The 22960-nt window shown below is 49.1% G+C and overlaps 1 protein-coding gene across 2 annotated transcripts in view; it reads left to right on the forward strand.

The window, feature by feature from the left end:
- Window positions 1-22319, forward strand: part of KLHL21 (kelch like family member 21) — a 282299-nt gene extending 259980 nt beyond the window's left edge. For both annotated transcript variants that reach the window (XM_069610426.1, XM_069610425.1), the window contains exons 4-5: window positions 1173-1245; window positions 21615-22319. In XM_069610426.1, the coding sequence (XP_069466527.1) occupies window positions 1173-1245; window positions 21615-21926 (385 nt within the window). In that variant the 3' untranslated portion in view covers window positions 21927-22319. The remainder of the gene's footprint in view (window positions 1-1172; window positions 1246-21614) is intronic.
- Window positions 22320-22960: the final 641 nt, after the last annotated feature.

A 22960-nucleotide genomic window follows, 5' to 3' on the forward strand; every position in this document is an offset into this window, starting at 1 on the left:
CGACCGAGATGACTTTGCACTCGCTGGATGTGGCTAGAGCGCTGAAGTTCTACGTGGACCGCACAAAGAGTTTTCGGAAGACCTCACAGCTGTTTGTGAACTTTGGACCTGTGAATCAGGGGAAGGCTCTCTCGAAGGCTTCCATTTCCAGGTGGCTCTCTGGCTGCATCATGCACTGTCGCCGGATGGCAAACCGACCGCTGCCCGGCCGTCCGAGAGCCCATTCGACCAGAGCGATCGCTGCTACCACGGCGTTCCTGGCTGGTGTGCCCCTGCTGGACATCTGCAGGGCTGCTACATGGAGGTCGACGCGCACCTTCACAAGATTCTACTGCGTCGATCGGGACTCCAGGGAGGAGTCCAAGGTCGACCAAGCAGTGCTGCGCAACCTGTTCGCTTAAGGTGAGCCTGGTGAGGGGGTAAGAGATGCTTAATGTTGAGTTGTTGTATTGCTTAATGTTGAGCCTGTTGCCACCTCCCGTGGTTGTGCATGTGTATACTGCTATGTATTCTTATATTCATGAGCATGTGAATCCATGCCAGACCCCATGCTGGAGAAGGAACAAGTTACTTACCTGTAACTGTTGTTCTCCAGCATGGGTCTGGCATGGATTCACATGCGAACCCTCCCTCCTTCCCCTCTGCAGCTCTTCACTTGGTCATACTGCCACTTTACGTGCTACCAATTCTGAGAATGGCTGCCAGGGGAGGGGCTTGGGTAGAGGGCAGTCATTGGCTGGGGGCAGTATGACCCAGAGATCAGTGATTGGTTACTACTAAGAAAGACAGATCAGAAACAAAACTGATACTGATTTTTTTTCTTTAACGAGGATTCCCGGCCTGACGACGGGGAATGTTCATGAGCATGTGAATCCATGCCAGACCCATGCTGGAGAACAGTTACAGGTAAGTAACTTGTCCCTTCTTTAAACCAGTAACGCAGGCATACAACAGCAACACCCTAGCAACCTGTACCCTAGATTTACATTCTAGTGGTCTGAAGCAGCCTTCAATAAGCCAATTACCAAACTCATAATAAAATGAAATGATCAGTGAATTTGTGTTACATAAGAAACATTAACTTCAAAATGGATGGGTTCTGATGGTATCTGAGATTGGCCACAGGCCATGTGTCTGCAATATCTCTAAATATATATTCTTTTTTCCATCAGAGACGATTCGGCGGAAGTGGATGTGTACAATCCAAGAAAGAATGAATGGGGCAAAATACCTGCAATGAAACAGGTATGTTTTGTTCTTTTTTTTTTTTTTTTTAAGGTAAATGTCTTACCTGTAATGTCACTTGCAGCTGGAAAGATGATGCAGTGGCATGCTCTTTGTGTAGTCTTTAAATTCCTTATGAAAATAGGGAGGTGTCTGTCACCATTACATACTATTGAGGCATTTTACACAGCAGCTTGGATAGTTCAAAACACAAACACCTATCCACGTCTAGTGAATGATAGCTTGCTTCCGTTAATACTTATTGTACTGTAATCGCCATTCTGGTAAATGTGCCAAAGCTGCAGGCAAACCTATTTGCTGTAATGTTTGACAACAGTGGCTACAATGTGCAATGCTTGCTTTGTATGTCAAGGTGTCAATTCTTTCTTATCAGTTCAATGTAATGCAGTTGCAGTGGTATTGCACTTTTATGATTGCACATATGTATGGTGAAGTGTGTACTGTTTGGCAATTCAATTTATGTCACTGTAGCCGAATTTTATAAAAAGTATGCGTTGTTCTTCTTCAGGTCTGTGTTCTAAGTTGCGCACCTGTTGCAATGCGGCAATGTTTTTGGTATTGTCCGTGCAGGATTCCACATTGGTCTTTGTTTCTGTCTCCAGTTTCCCAGTGCTTTCTGTTAACTTCCGTACGTCCTGCCGCAAGAGATTGACATCAATGCTGACTGCGTCGAATTTAACCTCCAGTGATGACTTTAGTTCTGCCATGGCTGCATCTAATTTCGCTTCCCACGATGTCTTCAGGTCGGCGATGGCTTCCAGGATCTGTTTGTCTTCCCTCGCCAGGATTTTCCCTACTGGTACTTCCTGGATGCTTGCCTTCGGGGAGTTCAAGCCTTGTGCCGGCTTGGCGAATATGTCCAGTGACGACTTTTTCGGTCTGGATTTTATCTGTTTTGACGCCATGTGTTAGTACTCGATGTCTTCTTCCTTCTGTAATCCCTCTTCCTCTCCCCAGTCTCTCAGCACTTCACTGGTTTCTCTCTGGGTGCTACAGCAATCAATAGTTGTTGTCCCCTGTAGCACTTGCCTGCCGCTTGCCTGGTTCAGCAGTGTTCAGGTTCTATTACTGCAGGCCTCCTCGGTGGCCTGCACTATGCCGGCTTCCAATCCGCTGTCGGGGGTGCATTCCTCTCACCACATTAGCTTAGGGCGCCAACTTCCTCTTACTAGGAGTCCCAACTGGGTAGAAGCGCTACTCCTTCCGTACTCGGGCTGCGGCGTGCCACTCTAGTACAGCTCTTCAAGCGTGGTCACCTTAATCCAACGACGCGCAACCCTTCTTGCTCTGTACCGGGGTCAGGGTCTGTTATATGGCCAGTTATCGCAGACCAGAGGGGGCGCCACCTTTTAAGTTGTGTACTCCCCAACATCAAGCAAGCTACGTTATTAGGGCTTATCCTTCCACTTCTTTCTTTCCATGAGGCTTGAGTTTGATTGTATCGTTTCCACTTTAGCACTGCATTCAGGGCTATCCAGTCCTCGGTAGCACCTATGAACTGAGTTCACGAGGGGTGCATATCACGCAGGGAAGCCACTTTCCTGTGTGTGGGCCCTGCGGTAGAGCTCCTTCTCCTTCAATCCTGTATTTGCCAATTAAAGATTGTATGGTGTGCGCAATCATGCTCAATATATGGGCAACGTTGTGCTCTGCAGGTCACTATGAGCCTTGCTCGTAGGCCACCACTGTGTGGCAGGCTCCAGCTGACCCGCTGCGCCAGAGACAAAATAATGTATCTCTGCTTATATTTGGAGCGCTTGCTCCTCCGGCATTCCAACTGCACTCCGGGCTCCTAAGTTACTTTGTGTGCCCTCCGGTATCGCGGCCACACAGGGAGACTTGGTTGCCGTCTCCTTTGTGTCGTCTTGGGAGCAGATGCGGCTGTTCAAAGCCTCTTGCGGGCGAAACACGTCCCATTATAATACTGAAGGGAAAGCCTTTTTCGCTCGATAGATGCAGCTCTGTGTCCAGTTTCAAGCGGCACCGAGGTGCCTTCTCATGTGCCTGCCATTGCAGGGCTTGCGGCGGATGCTTCCTGGTGATTGTATGGGCGCACACACATGCCGGCTGCGACTTCCTCTCTTGTTTCGTTTCGGGTGCCCGTCCAATTATCTTGCATTCCGGCAATAAGGGGGCTGCCTCCATGATTATAACTGCTTCAGTGTTTGGGCACGATACGCTGTATTCCATCCACTCCTCCCGGGGCTTACACTGTTCACGGTCTCAACAGCATGTACGGCTGTAGCCTCCTGATGTTAGGCGTTTACACCTATCCGCTGCAGTCATCCGCTCCGGACGTGCTTCAGTCCTGCTCCGTCTTCTTCCAGAGATGTTGCTTTGTCTTCTGTTACATGAGCGCCATTTTAACTACTTCGTGTCTGAGCTTCTTCTGGGCAATTCTTGTGATATCTGCAGTTCTGCTTCACCGTTCTGCACTGGAGTAGGCCCAGTGTGTGCACCTCCAGTTCCTACAGGAGCAGTTCAGTTCATATCCAAAAAGCCACAGTTTTCACGAGTGCTCGTGCAGGATAGTTGTAGGGTCATCAGGAGCAGCATAGAAACATGACCTAGTCCATGGCTTCTTAGCCACGCCCCCCGGCATTGGGTAAATAAACTTGTGTGCCGTTGCCACACTTTCCATTTGGATCTAGAAACCTTGAAAATGTTCCACTTTCCTATACAAGTGATCATTCTCAAGTTAACAATTGGCAGGTGCAATGCACTTTTACAAACTCAAACAGGGACATAGCAGATCTGCTGGTGGTGATCCAGGTACACACCTATCCCAAGGAGTGTTCTACTGTGAAAAGGGGAATTCTGTCCGGCAAAATCTAGGCAACACACTGCAATGTCCCAAACCTTTTACATACCTAGTATGTGCTCGAGAAAGTCAAGTAAGATAAAATCAAATGAATAAATAAGGCAGTCTGTTCACTGATACAGGTGCCTGTGGCAAAATCACGAACAGCTCCATGCTAAAAAGAGCCTCTAAGAACGAATCCACTGTTGTGAAAAAATTCACCACTCATCAAATACTCCAATCATGTTGTAGGTTGGTAAACCTCTTTAATGGCAGTTAGCAAAGCAGCAGACAAAAATCAGCGCGTCACGAAATACCCGATTTCCATTCTCAGACGGAAAGTGGTGTTCAATAAATATAGCAATTGTCACTTTTGGCGGCTTGTTGAACCTTTATCAATACAAGTGCATAAACATTTGATGAATGCGGGCAAACTATACACACTCAAAATGAGGAGTATCATTAGATCAATGTTCGAGTGCATGCGCCCTTTGTGTAGGGTGACTAAAACCATACAGTTCTGAAATACCATGGTTGTGGATAGTAACCTGTTTGTGGCACAGCAGAAAGGAGCAAGAAGTGGTGGCATTAGCAATCTCCTCTATTAGCCGAGGACAGTTTGTCCCAGTTCAGTTTCCCTTCACACCAAACCCTGGGATGAGTTGTGCTACCCACTAATGAAAGGTTCCCACCCAGGACTCCATCTTGGGCTGATCAAAGAAGGGAATGTTCTGGAGTGGTGGATTGTCATTAAGACACACCCCATATTGCAACTTATCAGGAATAAGCTCTGACCCCACAGATGAAGTAAGTCCCACAGTAGGTGGCCGTACTCGGAGAAAAAACCAGGATCAAAAGCAAAGGTTTCATCAGTTGAAGGGTAATACTGACATCTTCTGTTACCCATGAATTGTAACCCCATCTGGGAATGGTGACCACCACAATGTTGCGATCCAGGTAGATAACTTGGGGTTCCCCTTAAGCATCTCCCCAGTTAAAAGGAAAAGGTGTGACCAGAAAACCAGAAGTAAAATCATGCGGAAGGTGTGCACAAACCCAACAATCAGATATTTTGTACGCAAGTGTATGGTCGGGCCAGGTGAAGAAAAGTGTTCTCACTATGAGTCCAAGGGTGAGCTGAAGGACCAGAATAATCATGACAAGTTGTGTTAAAAGCTGCAATCGCAGTGAGCTGGATGGGGTGACCTCTGATACAGTCTGAGTCATGGGGTTTCAGTCAGGCTGAAGTCGAGCACAATGGTCTCCAAAAGCGGGACAAATCAGTTCAACAGTATTTGTATTTTCTTTATTTGTATAGCGTGCCGGGCCCAGAGGCATGTGTGCGCTTTTGTTTTTAGGTTACGGGCATGTGAAACAGTTTAAGGTACAGGATATATTATATCATGATGATAATAATTACAAGATATACAGTGAGGTAAAAGACAGGCATGTGATTCAGTTTGTAGTACAGGGGTATAATACAATATAATAATTACAAGATGTACAGTGTGGTAGATGAACAGCATGAGAGATATGCATAGATGATTGTACAAGAAAGTTCAGAGTACATACTGGATCAGGTTGTCATGTGTGTAGTGGCAAACGCAGGCATCGACTAAGTAGTCAGGAGATTGGCAGAGGCTGCTAACCACAATTTGGTTTTGAATTTAAAGGAGTGGAATGAGGGTTCAGATCTCAACAGGTTGGGCAATGTGTTCCAGAGTTTTTCATAAAGTTGCAGAGTTTGTGGAAAACGTCCATAGTTCATTAAAAAAAAGGCAGGGTGAGAGTCCATAAAAGTCACAAATGTGTAATCCTTTTAGTCCCGGGTCTTGAGACAAAACCAGACTCCCCTAAAGGTTCTCAATATGCAGTTCAGCAGTGTCCAAGATAACCATAGAATTCTAACCACAAGAATACTCTGCTCATGAGGACAAAAAGGAGAACAGCGATGTGGTAGCAACAGGGGCCAAATGCTTCAGGGCGGGACATCTCGCTATGCATATTTCCCCAGTCCTATCCAGGCACCACCACATCCGGGAGATGCATCTCCAGCCCTCGGGCAGTACAGTGGGAACGTTGCAAAAACTAGACACATTTTCATTTATTTCACAGACTTTGGGGCAGACCTTTTTTAAGAGCCGCAAGCAGTATCTCCCTGGGGTTGGGAAGACCGATTCAGAGGTGTCTGCAGTTAAAGGCAGAAGCCAGGACTAAGCAGTCGGATTAGCAACTCTTGCAGAGTCCCCACAAAGTTTAATAGGCTCTGCAACAGAGAGTTTGAATTCAGGGCCCGGGGATACAGATTGAGGGGGAGTTGTGTAGTCTGCCGCCATATCTGCTGTAGGATGGCTCGTAGTATCGAACTGGGACAGAGGTGTGCCAGTGGGTGATTCCTCTGTGCTTCTGTCCCGGTTAGCGACTGACTGTTCATGAAGGGCTGGTTCCTGGAAGGTAGCTGTAGGGAGCTCCAGCAAAGAGCAGTATTCACCCAGGAGACGACTCCCTCACACTTAACCAGCGTCTGGGTTGTTTGCGGTTCTCGCCAGCAGGGCTGGAGTGACGATTTTTGCTGCTACACTCAAATGTAGACCAAATCAACGGGTTGCGAGTGGCTGGGTTCGGTAGACTGTTCTGGTAGGGAAGCCTTGACCCGACTATGCAACAGTGTGTGCCTGCCGGGTTAGGTATGAGAGGGAATTGGGTGCCACCCGGCAGCCGTCTGAGCACCAAAGCATATCCGACATCAACTTAAAGCTGTGTCAGGACCTGAACTCCTTTTCAGACTCTGGTGCTTGATCTTGAAACACAGCCATCTTGGAAAGAGAGGCAATCAGTGACTGTTGAACTGAAACACAGATTAGGACATCATTAGAAGCCACGGGCCCGTTGACGTCTGCATTACAAGCTGCTTTAGAGTTGCCTGAGCAGTAAATGATTGAGGGGTTGTGTCCATGACACTTAACAATTGCGAGGGCAGGAGAAAGCAATTTGGTTTGTAGAAGAGCAGACAAGTTTCCATTCAGAATCGGGGACCCGATGAGGTCAAGTAACCCCTTTGCTGCCAGAGGACAGTATAGTCGTGAACTACCCAATTAGCATAGCTGGATTGAGTATAAATGGTAGCTGACTTGTCTTTTGCTCAAATGCATGCTTGGGTGAGGGCAGTCAGTTCAGCCACCTGAGCAGACTTTGCATTTGTCAAACAATACTATTTCAGGCCATTGTGAGGAGAAAACACAGCTTACTCTATCGGTTCTCCCCCCTCCCTCCCGATCTCCTAAACAAGAACCATCCATGAAGAGAATTAAATCAGGGCTGTGCAATAGGTCAGCTTTCAAATCTGCATAAGGACAATTGGCTTTCTAACACCAGCAAGCAGTAATGCGGATCTCCATCCTGGGGAGTTGGGAGCAGAGTAGTGGGGATGCAGGACAGAGCATCGGCTAAGAGTAACATTGGCAGCAGAAATTAGAAGCTTGCCATACTTGGCAAGGCAGGGGTTGGATATATGCAGCGTCTTCCCTTTGAGTAGAAGGGCAATAACAGCATGATGTACTGCAGCAGTGTCTGGGTGACCTGGAACCAATACATCAGCTTTCTTTACCAACAGGGCTCTGGCAGTAACTGCTCCCACACGCCCACAGCAACTGGATCGAAGGACCTACTGTGGTAGAATAGGGGCATGTGCTTGTCACTGTGTTTTTGAGCCAAAACACCTTGGTCAAACCCAATGAATTCATCACAAAATACCACAAAAGTTTTCCGATAGTCTGGCAACCCTAAGGCCGGTGCTTTTGAGAGCTCTTGGTTAATGGGGACGAAGGCTTCATCAGCTTCCTTGGACCATGACACGGGTTCGGCACTCGAATCATGAGTGAGAGCCAGGAGGGGTTTGACTATGGTGACACACCCTGGTGTCCACTGTCTGCAGTAACTGGCCATTTTGAGGAATCCCCTATTTTTCTTCCAGATCTGGTACTTTCGAATGTCCTGGCTTCTTAAATGCAATCTTGGGACACGTGCCTATGGCCTGCAGACATATCATGGCCTACATAGCGCAGGCAGGTCGAGGAAAAACAGAAATTTTTTTCCTCGAATCCTTGTGACTAGGGATGTAACAGTATAAACACGGTTTAATTTCATTAAATAACCGTTACCGTGTTTGTAACAGCATATCAAATGAAGTAGTGCACGTGTGCAATGCAGTGCACATTACGATGAGTGTAGGGCTGTGGCACTGGCTTATGTTTTGCAGCCTTCAGGGACCCTGGGCCTGGAGGTGGAGTTTGCCCAGGATGCTTAGATGTGTCGACTGCCAACGCACGTGTAAGTCAGACACGGTTACAGGTGTCGGATCATTTTAATTGCAATCGTAGCCCGTTGCCACACCAACATTGTAAGGTACTGTGACTTGAATCGGACGCAGTAGCAGCTCAGAAAGAAAGGTAAACTGTGTGTGTGTTTTATTTATTTTATTTTTTTGTTCTCCTTTAACTGCCAATTTGGTGTTCATGGTGGTAGCTTGCAAAAGTGTCCGGGTGCTTCCTGTTAACGTTTTAACCTACTTAAATAAAAAAAAGAAAAATGCTCATGTTAAATTAGGATTTTTTTCGGTAAAAAAAAACGTGGGGCTTGCAGAAGTCCACTCCAGTCCACGGACAGTCCAGCCCTGTGATCACTCACTGTGACGGCCTGGAGGAGCATTAATTAATACGTGCAATTGAAAAACACGCGGATCCGATAAGATGGGATCAATACACAGCTCGGTTTTCAATGTGCAGATCAAATGCACACAGCACATACTTGAATGCCCGGTTCCCAGGCAATTGCTTGCAAGTCCGCTAGGCTATCACGAGGTAGGACCGTGGACTGGAGAGGACTGCTGCAAGCCCCACGTTTTTGTTTTAACGAAAGAATGCTAATTGAACAACGTGAGCCTTTTTTGTTTATAAACCACTTTGGAGTGGAGGTCTGCTACAAGGAACGCAAGCCCAATGTTTAATGTCACTGAAAGCATAAGATTAAACATTTGATGCTTTCAAAACTTTTTTTTTATTTGACTCAAAATAAATTTGGTCAGCCAGGCCCGTTGCTTTAGGATCCCTCCCCCACCAGATAAATGTTACTGTTTAACCTCCAGCGAGGCTCCAGCACGTGCGGTACCACTCTAGCCCTGCTTGTACTTGCAGTGCAGAGTACAGCAGCAGCACATGCTTTGCAAGGGCTCATCGGAGGCGAGATGGTGTAACACCACAGGTTTAGTTCTACCATCCAAGAAGACAGAGCTATTAACTGCAAGGGTCCACACATAACTAGCCAACAAACCCTCTTGGGGGAAGGAGAGCTCATCATTGCATGACTGCTATTCATTACAGGTAAGGTAGCACAGCAGGTTAAGGGCCTGCTGCTAACATCTGTCTGATCTGCAGGTTCCAATCCCTGCTAAGCTAACTCAGTCATTTTACAACCTTAAAAAGATGAATCTTCGGTTAGGTTAGAACAGGATATACTTTATAAAAGTGTTCTATGTGCATTGCTGTTGCAAAAGCGCTAAATACTTTTAAAACAAATTGTATTATTCTCGTATTGAATGTAACACGTTCCTTAAAGCATGGGGGTACATTCCCAATCTCTTCCTTACAATCTGGCATTTAAGAAGCTACAAACATTTTATGCTCTGAATTTTTTAGTGTTTTGTATGCTACTCAAATGTATTCAACCTGCTCCACTCTTAAAAAAATAAGCAAAATGAAATATGATATGCTTGCATTGCAGACACATGGGAGCAACATATGAGTTTCATAGAAGCGAAAAGGCATGGGAAACCTCATGCACGGGGGGGAGGGGGCGCAGAAGCGTGCCCCGCCGCAGCACGAGAAGGCGACAAGCTGGCGCAACGGTGAAGATCAGTGGCACGTGTGCTGCTAGCTAGCCCTGTACCCTCAGTCAGTGGTGCAACAACCATTGGGAATATTGGGCTTCAGTCCCAGTCCCGCCACCCCCTAAGCCCCCCTTGAAATGTTAGATTCCAGTGACTTGACTGGCCGTGGCAAAACAGGACATGACGCAAACGGCGCCTGTCACTGCACACTTCATAAAGGCCCAGCAATTTCTAATGTGAAGCGTTTATTATTAACTGCATTTGTATGCATAGTTTGTTAGCCATGCTCCCAAAATTCGAATGATTAGCTCTCTCCCCCTGAAATGTTTGTCTAGTTGCACCCCCGGCCCCAGAGGTGGTGGTCATTTGTTAACTAAAATGACGGGAGGGAGACGAACCACTTTGTCCCTCTTCTTGTGATGGCCCTGCAGCCAGAAAAGTATGAAGAGGAAGCGTTCCAAAAAAGTGATATATATTTATTTATTTTTTTTTTTTTTTTTGGGGTACGCATCCTCCATTATACTTTTCTGACTACTGGCCATGACAAGGGATGACTGGGCAAGTGGTTCTCCATCCTGTCATTTTAGTTAGCAGATGACATGTCTCGCCTCCCTCAAGGTTGTCGGGCGTGTTCTGTGCCTGCCTGCCAGACGGTGGCAGCGTCTTTAAATCCTTCAGTTGGACAGGGGCCACGAGTCTCAAGGGGGTAGTTCTCCAGCAACTGCCCCTATTTTCAGTGCCTGCAGCAGTCTTGTATCACTGCAATATATTCCTTCTATTTTGGGGTTTTAAATGTACGCTTTGCACCACCCGCCTTACAAGCTGCCTTTGCTGGAGCACTGCGGCAGTCACTTTTCTCGTGTGTTATCACCTCATTGCCTTAACATCTGTTACACTTCCTCAAACCACTTTCTGACAATGAAGGATTTAGAACTATGGCATTTCACAGGCAATGGGCAATTGGACATGTAGTATTTCAGATCCCTGCTAGTTGGTCGTCTCCTGTGACTGTCTAGATTCAAGACACGACACGGACATCTAGCAGGGATCTGAAACACTAAATACACATTGCCTGCCCAATTTCCATAGCTATAAATCCTTCTTATGTTTTGCTGAAGTCTGTGATCAAGCAGTACTTTGCGATGGACTGAGTGCGCATTTTTATGAGACTAAGCCTGATTTGCATTTTGTATCCCCCCGTCCCCCTTTCTGTAATGGCATGGGCATTGGCATGCTAAAGAAAGATGGGCCGAGAAGGGGATGCCCAGAGAGGCTAAATGAGTTTCTAATGAATTCAAAACTCCATCACCTTTTGTTATGCTGAATTATGGTTTCGCAATAACACTATGGTAAAAACGTCCAAGAAGTTCAAATGTCAGCTTAATTCTCCAGCATGGGGTCTGGCATGGATTCACATGCTCATGAATATTCCCCGTCGTCAGGCTGGGAATCCTCGGTAAAGAAAAAACCAGTATCAGTTTCGTTTCTGATCTGTCTTTCGTAGTAATAACCAATCACTGGTCTCTGCGTCATACTGACCACAGCCAATGACTGCCCTCTACCTAAGCACCGCCTCTGGCAGCCATCTTCAGATTTTTACCGCACGTTCATGTGTTGGGATCCTCGTGCTATTGCTCTCGAGCGTTAGTGCTATTTTTTCGCGCTTTTTACAAAAAACTTCGATTCTTTCGGTCAAAAGAGCCTCAAGCTCCACCGATCCTACATCCGATCAACGGGGACCCGTGTCGGATTCATCTGTGCCCCTCAAGGGTGAAGATTTCGTCGAGCTACACTTCGGAGGACTCCAGAAGCTTCTCAGGCCCTGTCTCGGAGATGGCCCAGGAGAAGGGAAGCTCGACGCCCGGAAAGCTGTTCAGGGTCTGCCCTGGATGCCAGCTGCAGAACGTCTTCAAGGAGGACGAACACTCTCTCTGCCTTTACTGCCTTCATGAGGACAAGACGCACGTGGAGAAGGACTGTGCGTTTTGCGGCAACATGTCGGAACGGACCATGAAGGACCGCCATCAACGTCTCGCCAACTGGCTGGAGGGTAAGAGCCCGTCTGGCGAGAAGAAGAAGAAATCCGAGCGGTCTTCTAAGACCTTTGAGGGCGCCCCGGCGACGGGGGCCCAACATAAGGCCAAGCACCGCGAGTCCGCTGGCACCGGGAGCGCCGAACGGTCGGGCTCTGCGGGCGCCAGGCAGGGCGCACCCTCCCCGGCACCATCAACCACGAGCCAACGCTCTGGGTCGGGTAAGAGGAAGGCCGAGCACCCGGCGAAGCTCCTGGAGAGGCCCCGGTCGAGCTCTAAGGCAGAGGAGGAGCGTGGCAGTGCCCCCTCCCTCAAGGATAAGGCGGTGAGCGCACCTAAGGTGGTGAAGGCCTTGATCCATCCGACCAAGCCCTCTATCGAAACGGTCGCGGCGGCCCTGGCTCAGCCTGTGGTGGCTGCACCAGTGGTGGCGACCTCAGGGCCCAGAATCTCCCTGCCTCCTCGGAGGGAGTCTTCCTTTGTGCCCATCGATAGGACCCCCGTGAAACCCTCCGTGGGGAAGAAGGGGGGGCAGGGCGTCGTCGTAGAGTCGGCCTCAACCTCAGAAGAGGAACTGATCGAGGTCTTAAGCCACGGCCTAGGCGTGGAAGAAGGCCAGCCCGTCGGAATGGACCCCGACGCAGGTGACGACGACGACATCGTCGAGGATACCGACGGGGCCCCTGCTCGCCCGTCGGATTCCCCTCTGCCAGCGCCGCAAGACAACTCGGCGGCCATTTTGTTGGCCATACAGTCCTTATGCTCCGAGATAAGGACGAGGCTACCGTTACCGACGGAGGAACCTCTCCCGTCGGGGGATCCAGAACCGGGACCTTCTGGTGTTCCCCCTACCAAGAAAAGAAGGATCCATCCACCACCTCCTTTTCAACCGTCGCGCCCCTTCCAGCCCTCCTCCCCGTCCACCCGAGGGGATGATACGGGGACTGACACGGCAGCGACGGGTACGGACGACGAGGCATACGACGAGGATTTTCCGTCGTCGCCTCCCACCAGGGCCTCTCCGCCCGACGAGATCGGATCTTTCCACTCCATGATCTCCAGGGCTTCCGAGCTTTTCCAACTCTGCCCTGAGGAGAAGAAAAAGGAAGGCTTCCTTTATCAGCGGCGCGAGGCCAAGAGGAAGACGGTCCTCGCAGTGCCTCTGTTGGACGACATTTGGGATGAGGGCCTTTCCCTCCTCAAGAACCCTTCCACGACGCCAGCTAGAAGAGACCGGTACGAGAAAAAGTACCGGGTCCCGGACACGGCCCCCCTATGCCTCCGGGCGCAGCCTACCCCGGACTCCGTCGTCTCCGCGGCAGCCAGGAAGAAAGCGGGGGGGGGTGCGGCCTCCACATCGACTTCCCCGCCGGACGGCGAGGGAAAGAAATTGGATACTATGGGGCGTAGAGTCATCTCGTCGGCAGCGACGACGATTAAAGCGGCCAACGCCTTGGCTATCGTGGCCCGCTACGACAGGGAGCTCTGGTACAAGATGGCTCCCCTGCTGGATTTTCTGCCGGACGACAAGAGGGCGGAGGCCCTTGAGATCCTGCAGGAAGGTGAGGTGGCCTCGGACCACGCCATCACCGTGGCGACGGACATCGCCGACACTGGATTCCGCCAGCTGGGCAACGGTGTTTGCCTTCGACGTCGTGGATGGCTCAAAGCTACGGACTTCCGGCAGGACGTCCAGACCAGAGTCCTGGACATGCCCTTCGACGGGAACAACCTGTTTGGGAAGACAGTAGACGATTCCCTTCAGGCCATCAAGGCGGATACTGAGACGGCCCGGGCCCTTGGAGTCCTGCAACGACGGACGCCCTTTCGGAGCGGCGGAGGCAAGGGCGCCTCCAAAGGTTCCGGCGGCGGTTTCGCTTCCTACCGTCAAGCGGCCCGCTCGTCGTCGCAAGAGGCCTACAGAGGACGAGGCAAGTCTAGCGGACCCCGCCGTCGTCGCCAAGGAGGTCAAGGCGGCAAGGCCGCGTCCAAGCAGGATTGAACCGGCCTTGGGGTCGGGCCCCCACCGAAGCACCCCGGTGGGAGGCCGGCTGGCGGGCTTCGTCAGCGTGTGGGAGTCCATCTCCACCGACCGTTGGGTGCTGGACGCCCTGGCCCGGGGCCACGCGCTCGAGTTTCAAAGAAGGTGCCCGCGCGTCCCCCCCGTGGCCAGGAAAGAACTTCACGTCCCTCAACTTCTCCTGGAGGTAAAGGCGATGCTCAGAAAGGGCGCCATCGAACTCGTCCCAAAGAGGCTTCGGGGCTCCGGAGTCTACTCGAGATACTTCCTCGTGAAGAAGAAGACGGGAGGATGGCGCCCCATCCTGGACCTGCGACGTCTGAACAAGTTCATCAAGGCGCAGAAGTTCCGGATGGTCACCCTCCAGCACGTCCTGGGTCAGCTGGAGGAAGGAGACTTCCTATCGTCATTGGATTTGGAGGATGCCTACTTCCACATTCCCATCCTAAAGGGGCACCGCAAATTCCTCAGATTCGTGGTCCAAGGGCGTCATTACCAGTTCAAAGCCCTTCCCTTCGGACTACGGTCGGCACCCAGGGTATTCACCAAGTGCCTTGCACCGGTGGCGGCGCAGCTGCGCCGCGAGGGGATCCACGTCTACCCCTACCTGGACGACTGGCTCATCCGCGCCAAGACGAGGGAGCTCGCCGTGGTCCACACGGCAAGGACCGTCCAACTCCTCACGGACCTGGGATTCTCCGTGAACTACGCCAAATCCCACCTGGTGCCCGCGCAAGTCGCACTGTTTCTGGGAGCGAGGCTCGACACAGTGTCCCTTCTGGCCTCCCCGTCGGAGGAGAGGACCAGGACCATCTTGGGCAAGGTGCAACGGATGTTGGTGGCCGACGCGGCCAAAGTGAGGTCCATCAAGTCCCTCCTCGGGATGATGTCTTCCTGCATCTACCTCATTCCCATGTGCAGGCTCCGGATGCGCCCGTTGCAAGAATTCCTGGATGCGCGCTGGATCCAGACGACGGGCAGCTTCGAGGAAAGGATCAAGCTCGACGAGAGTTTCCGACGAGCGATACGGTGGTGGGGCACCCGCGCGCATCTGACGGCGGGCATGGACTTCCAGACCCCAGCCCACCAGGAGACTGTGACCACGGATGCCTCCCTGGAAGGGTGGGGAGCGCACACCGAAAATCTGCACGCAAGGGGACTCTGGCTCCCCACGGAGAAGTCCCTACATATCAACGTCCTGGAGCTCCGTGCAGTGTTTTGGGCCCTCAGGTCCTTCCTTCCGTCCCTCAAGGGCAAGGTGGTGAGGATCTTCACCGACAACACCACCACCATGTTTTACATCAGGAAACAGGGCGGAACCAGGTCCCCAGCGCTGTCCAAGGAGGCGCAGGACCTGTGGCATTGGGCCGTCGCCCAAGGGATTTTTCTGGTGCCGTTTCATCTGGCAGGGATAAAAAACACCATCGCCGACTCACTCAGCAGGGAGCTGCGCTCGTGCCACGAGTGGGAACTACGGCAGGATCTGGTGGATCGCCTCTTCCGACGGTGGGGCACACCCCAGATCGACCTGTTCGCGACGGCGACGAACACCAAGTGCCGGAGGTTCGCCAGCAGGTTTCCCCAGACGAGGAGCATGGGCGATGCTTTCTCGTTCCCCTGGGAGGGCCTGTTCCTCTACGCGTTCCCTCCCTTGCCTCTGCTAATCCGGCTCGTCAACCAGCTCAAGAGGTCACGGTGCAGGATGATCCTCGTCGCACCTGCGTGGCCGAGGCAGATATGGTTCCCGGACCTTCTGGACTTGTCAGCGTCCCCGCCGATCAAGCTGCCGGCGGACGCGGATCTACTCTCCAGGGAAGGAGGCGCCATCCTCCACCACGACCCGAAGTCGCTGAACTTGCAGGCCTGGCTCCTGCAGCACTAGAGTTTGGAGGATACGACATACCGGCCGATTGCAGAGAGGTTCTTGCAAAGGCCAGGGCGTCCTCGACTCTTAAATGCTACGGACACAAATGGAAGAGGTTCTCTGTCTGGTGCCACGCACAGAAGATTAACCCTCTACGGATTACGGCTCCCCAAGTACTGCCGTACCTGCTGACGCTGGCCAAAGCTGGTCTGGCACATGCGTCCATCAAGATTCATCTTGCTGCGATCTCCCGATACACCAGAACCACGGGCCGGACGTCCTTGTGGTCTCATCGTCTGGTGAAAGAGTTCATGAAGGGACTGTTCAGATCGTTCCCGCCGGTGAAGGCTCCGGCCCCGGCGTGGGAGCTCAACGTGGTGCTGACCAAGCTCATGGGACCTCCTTTCGAGCCTCTGCACTCGGCCCCGTTGAAGTTTCTATCGTGGAAAACAGCTTTTCTTGTGGCCATCACCTCCGCACGACGAGTGGGAGAGATCCAGGCCCTTTCCTGCAAGGCCCCGTACTTGACTTTCCACGACACGAGGGTAGTGCTCAGGACGCACCCCTCCTTCATGCCCAAGGTACCGTCGGACTTCCATCTCAACGAACCCTTGGTGTTACCTGTGTTCTTCCCGTCGCCTTCGTCGCCGGCTGAGAGGACTTTGCACTCGCTGGATGTAGCTAGAGCGCTGAAGTTCTACGTGGACCGCACGAAGGGTTTTCGGAAGACGTCACAACTCTTTGTGAACTTTGGACCTGTCAATCAGGGGAAGGCTCTCTCGAAGGCTTCCATCTCCAGATGGCTCTCCTGCTGTATCATGTGCTGTCACCGGTTGGCAAACCGACCGCTGCCTGGCCGTCCGAGAGCCCATTCCACCAGAGCGATCGCAGCTACCACGGCGTTCCTATCTGGTGTGCCCCTGCTGGACATATGCAGGGCTGCTACGTGGAGGTCGACGCACACCTTCACGAAATTCTACTGCGTCGACCGGGATTCCAGGGAGGAGTCCAGGGTCGGCCAAGCAGTGCTGCGCAACCTGTTCGCCTGAGGTGAGCCTGGTGAGGAGGTAAGATGCTTAATGTTGAGTTGATGTGATGCTTAATGTTGAGCCTTTGCCACCTCCCGTGGTTGTGCATGTGTGTACTGCTATGTATTCTTTATTCATGAGCATGTGAATCCATGCCAGACCCCATGCTGGAGAAGGAACAAGTTACTTACCTGTAACTGTTGTTCTCCAGCATGGGTCTGGCATGGATTCACATGCGAACCCTCCCGCCTACCCCTCTGCGGCTCTTCACTTGGTCATACTGCCACTTCACGTGCTTCCAAATCTGAAGATGGCTGCCAGAGGCGGTGCTTAGGTAGAGGGCAGTCATTGGCTGTGGTCAGTATGACGCAGAGACCAGTGATTGGTTATTACTACGAAAGACAGATCAGAAACGAAACTGATACTGGTTTTTTCTTTACCGAGGATTCCCAGCCTGACGACGGGGAATATTCATGAGCATGTGAATCCATGCCAGACCCATGCTGGAGAACAACAGTTACAGGTAAGTAACTTGTTCCTTTCACAAGATTGACAAGATTCTAAGTAATAGACCCAGTCTGAGCAGATGGAACCTTGTTGTTGTGTTGCTTTGGTCAAAGACTGACCCACACATCCCTTCTAATCTGCAGAAGACCACAAGTAGCCCCAGATGTTTCAACCTCTGGCCAATGCCGTCATCATGAAAGTCATGACTCGTAGTCTGTTCCCTTAAACCTTTTGTAGGCACAGCAAGCTCAGGAGTCGGCACTGAGTGTGCTACATCTGATGACCTAGGCATATTCCCTATCCCAATCAAGGTGACTTTAGAAAAAGATTATGGCTGGAAGGTATTGAATTAATCTTAACCTATAGTATTCTTTCTGGGCAACCTTAGACCATCGTTCTTCAGCTTGCCATGCCAAAAGGAACAAAGCATACTGAAATTTGCAAATTGGGTTTTCTTCCTTCTGTTATGACTGGGCAGGTTGAAAAACAATGGTTTGGCTGATTGCCAGAGCTGTGCCTGCAGTTCTGATTAATTAAAAACCTTTCAGCCATTGAGACCCTAAAGTCCTACATTTCTTGTGCTCCTACATCTTTCGTTAAATTTCTAAAAAAAAGCTGTATTGTATACAAAGTTAAATTGGACCACCGGTTCCATTAAGATAAAATAAATGCATGTAAGAAGAGCTCTGGCAACGTCTTGGTGATGTTTTCTTGTCTGTTTGGTGTCTTGGGGAATGTCACTTTTCTTGGCAAAATAATATTTAAGACAATGGTTAAACACATGTGTGCTATACAGCGATAACCGCGGTATACCGTCATTTCAAATGAAGGTGGTTCTACTGTCAAAAAATAAATACTGTGACATCCCTACTTGTGACCTTTCGAAGCAAAAGCTGTCAACCGATCAAGAGTCCTGGTCACACGCTTTCAGTAAGTGGGATGCCAGTAGTATATCGTCCACGTATTGCACCGGTCGAAAACCCTCCTTTAAACTTAAGTGCCTTTTCAGTATCTGGGAGAAGAGTTGGGCTTACTATATACCCTATAGGTAGCCTAGTGAAGGTGTACTGCAAGGTTTTAGAAGTAAAGGCGAACACGTACTGGCTATTCAGGTGTACCGCTATTGTGAAGAAAGCAGAGTTTATCAGGGATGCACTACAAATATAGCGGCTGGGTTCTGAACCACGGGAAAGATGGGCAATACAGTGGCATTCACTGTGCGCAGGTCTTGAATAAAATGGTATACATCTTTACTTCGACTGAAGAATTGGGGAGTTACAAAGGCCAAGAGTGGGCACAATAATTCCTTGCTCAAGCAGTGATTCAATGATGGGGCGAATACCTTCCTCACCTTGTTTGGAGATGGGGTAATGAGGTATGCACTGAAGGGCTTTGGCTCTGCTGGTGCAGAGAGGAGGCAGAAACGGGCATCTGGCCATGTGGTGGATCAGGTGCCTGATTCAAATGCATATTCGTTAAAAATAAAATGCATTCCGGAAAGCTTGAGTTTCAAAATTGCAAAGCCGACTTGGTCAGATTTTGAAAGTCGAGCTTTTGGGAATATGCTCATTTGTCCCACACTTTCCCTTGAATGTATGCAGGGGACACCCTCGAAACCACTGCACACCTAGTTCAGCATTTTGGTATTTGTCATCAACTATGCCGAATGTGCAAAAAATGCATTGAGCATTTTTGATATATTTTGGGGCAATACTGATTCAAACTAGCATGGTTATAGGAGAGATTCTTTAGGTGGGGGTACCCTTTGAATATCTGGATGTAGGCAGCTATAGCCTCATTTGTTAGGCACTTGCAGGTTGGTGCACAATGCCTCTAGGGTCTTAACTTCCTCCTGCAGCTTCTCATGGAAGTCTTTGAGCACATGTGTTTTAGATTCTGATTGGCTTGGCTGTTTCCGAGTAGCAATCCAGATAAATATCCCGCTGTTGCTGGTGCACCTTTTGCGCCTTAGGCTTCAAGAAAGCCCTGCCCGACTATGATTCGGTCCATGTCAAATGTACCTCCCTGAGGAAACTTTTTTTCTGGGGCTTCACGAATATAATGGTGCCATTTGTCCAGGTACTTGCATGTTTTGGGAGAGTAGTGTGTATATGTGATGGGGGCTGGACTTCCTTTTGGAGGAAGCAGCACTTCTCTCGACCGACTAGTACCCATTATCACAGGGGTTCACAAGGAATGGTTTATTGAGGAACGAGGTCCTGGTTGCTCTGGGTCAGTGTCCTCGGGGGTTAGTGTAATCGACCCGGCTCATGTTCACTGCTGTTAGTTTTGAGTGAAAGCACCCTAGCTTCATTCCTTCCATGTTACCAGCATTTCTGATACACTTTGTAGTGTTGTGGTCCTAACCCCTCTACATGTGCTGTCACAGTTGTATTGTTCCCCCTCTCCTTCCTCCCATAAGCTATCCAGTATAAAGAGTGGTCCAGATCCAGAGACTGGGTCAGGAAGAGACGAGGATGCGGCTGTGGGGTGCATAGAGGGTGGAGCCCCTTCTGGTGCAGGAATCATTTATTTGGATCCAGTGAACAAATCAGAGTAGCCCTTTTGTTGCAGAATGATGATTACAGTTGTAGACAATGGCAACTCCCGAAAGAACTTCAAGAACAATGCCAAGGCCTTATGGTGGTACCTCAAAGAACCAACAGCAATTTTTCCTTTGGATAGTAACATGTTCTGCGGTATTTACAAAATTACTCCATAGATGTTGTATTCTGAAATACGTATCTGTTAGTGAATGACAGATTGCACATTATCCTGCTATTTAGTTGCTCTGTTATCTATATTTCTGTAAAATGTGTTTCAATTGTGGCTGACTGCCAATGCATTCCAAGCCTTACCAGAGACGCCTGCTATTCTCTAGGTATGGGATTTGTTAAGCGCAAATATATCTGGGAAGCAATGGAGCGCTGTACGTGGGGGGATGTTGGGTACAGTGCAGAGGTAACCATTATCTGAAATTGGTGGAATCGGCAACATTAGGAGGGCCAGGCACTGCCTAAGCCCTGTGAGTGCAAACTGTAGTTTCAGTAGAAAACACCGATTTGCTAAAAATGTATCTGAATATGTCTGCAACAAGTTTCAAACTTTACTCATCAAGGAATGAGAATCTACTTGATGCTCGTACACCATATTATGAGAACCATGCAGAACAGGTGGGAGACACCCCAATACATTGTATTTTGTGTCTATCGAATGTAGTTTGGTATGCCCTTTCCATAGGCAAACATGTACTGTGTTCATATAAAAGCTATATAAACCGGGGGTGGGGGGGGGGGGGGGGGAGTGTTTAAGGGGCAGGGGGAGAGGTTTGTGCGGCACTGTAATCATGTTCCATCCGGGAACAGAGATCGGGTGTTTCATGTCTTGTGGATTTTTGGATTTGTAAAGCTTTGCCAATTGCCACTAAAGACGCTTACCAATTTTGCATTCCATTTTGAATCATGTTGTGCGCATTTCTTAACTGAATGTACATTCAGTTAATGCGCACAACAACATAGTGTTGGGCTAGTTCAAGGCTATGTAGCATGATTCAAAATGGAATTCACAAGCATAGAGTAAGCTCTGCGGAGTAGGCATTTAAAGGAATAGAAGTATATGCATAATTTCCCAACAGACAACTAAGCCAATAAAACAAACTGTTTGATCAGAATACGAAATGGTGAACTTATTAAGCAGTGAAGAAAGAGTTTGCCAATGCAATGGGTGATGAGGACGGGGCTATATGGGCATTTGATACCAAGGACCAAATAAAAGTGACTTTAAACTACAATTTATTTTTGCCAGTTTGTGGTAAATGCGTTTTTTGTTCCATTTACTTTCTGCGTATGAGGGTTGGTAGGTAGTGTTCTGCGCCTATGCTCTGAATTGATATAGAATCAATCTTTATAAAAATTTGACAGGCCCTCCATCTTTGGTGCCAGACTCCACTCACCTTTTGGTGAAAAAACAAAGACGGGCAGGTACGGAAGAGTAGCATATACGCCAGCAGCTTAGTCAATGTTGAAACCAGCCATTCTGTTCCTTCCTTCTTGATGGTATTTGCTGGAAAATTCATAGCTATTTAACGCTCCATGATCTCGTTGACAGAAGACTAGGTAGACATATACAGTGGTTAGTGGTACTGATGTTTCAGCTCCAGATCGCTTTGTGTTGGATTGTGTTTGCCATGGTAGGAGCAGATAAACATTTTTTTTGTATTGGTTTTGCTTGCAGGTCCATGTTGGTGGCAGTGTGGCTGCACTTGGAGGCAAGATGTATGTTTCTGGTGGATACGATAATACCTTTGAACTCTCAGACGTAGTGGAAGCCTTTGATCCAGACACACGGACATGGGACATTGTGGGCCGGCTCCCACAGCCCAGCTTCTGGCATGGCAGCGTCAGCATCTTTCGCCAATTCATGCCCCAGGCCCCATGCGGCTTTGGCGGTGTGTCCTTGGACAATGTCAACAATGTGAGGAACTCCATCCAGCTCAGCCGCCATCACCAGAACCTTCGGAACCAGAACCTTAATGAACTACGTTAAAAAGAAAAGGGCACTCTCAAGAGGGCTGGACTATGTACAACCACAAAAAAACACTTTATGCATTGGGAAAAGCACGGTGGTGGCTGCAAAGAAGAAATGTTAATAAGATATGACAATCACAAGGAATGGGTACAGGAATGCCCCTGGAATTGTGTCTGGTCTCTTTGTAAAGGGATGCCTTTCTCCATAATTAGTACTAGGTAATTTTAGAAGGAAATGTCATTGTATGAATTTCATTTTTACATTGAATAATCTGTGGACCTATTTTTTTAAAGCTTTTTCTTTTTTTCCTCATCGTAACAGTTAATTTCAAAATGTCTAGTGGCGTTTGTATAAATGTGACACGTTGAGATACGTTACATGTGTTCAATAGAATTATCTGCAATATATCGTTTGAGGATTGTGTGGTGTAGTGCACTTTAGCAGGGTAGGAGTTGGGGTACATTGCAGCAGAACAAAAAGTCAGATGCTTAATGGGCAATCTAGGGAATAGCTTTTTTCACCACTACAGAGCTTTAGCATTTAATTGGTTAATCCTTATCCTGTAAGGGCTAATCAAAATATCACCTACGTTTGATGCAATGACAAAACATATTTGCTGCACGATAATTCTGTATCTTGGCATTAACTATTTTCTATACTTCCCATTTGACTTGAATACCTGCATTTGGATGTACTATTGAAGTCTTACCGCTATATCATCACTCTCTGCTACACAACAGATAACATTGCTTTATCCCACTTCTTAACGTTACTTTGGGACATCATTACTGCTACTGTTTTACCATCACAAATTGCCTGCATCGCTGAAAATTCATGTCTACCTTTTTCTGCACTTAGCTACCTCCCTATATGTCTTTGCTGCCATATCTGCTACATCCCGTGATAGATCATATCTTCCTTATCTGCTTTTCCGGCATCACTGCAGATATCATTACCAGTGTATCCTGAACTGGCCCACAAAAGAGAGGAAAAAAAGCTTACATTTTCCCCTTCAACACATTTTCTTTCTGATGCATACTGTTAGCCAGTGG

Source organism: Ambystoma mexicanum, chromosome 8, assembly GCF_040938575.1.
Source record: "Ambystoma mexicanum isolate Mex_15411 chromosome 8, UKY_AmexF1_1, whole genome shotgun sequence".
NCBI classification, from domain to species: Eukaryota; Metazoa; Chordata; class Amphibia; order Caudata; family Ambystomatidae; genus Ambystoma; species Ambystoma mexicanum.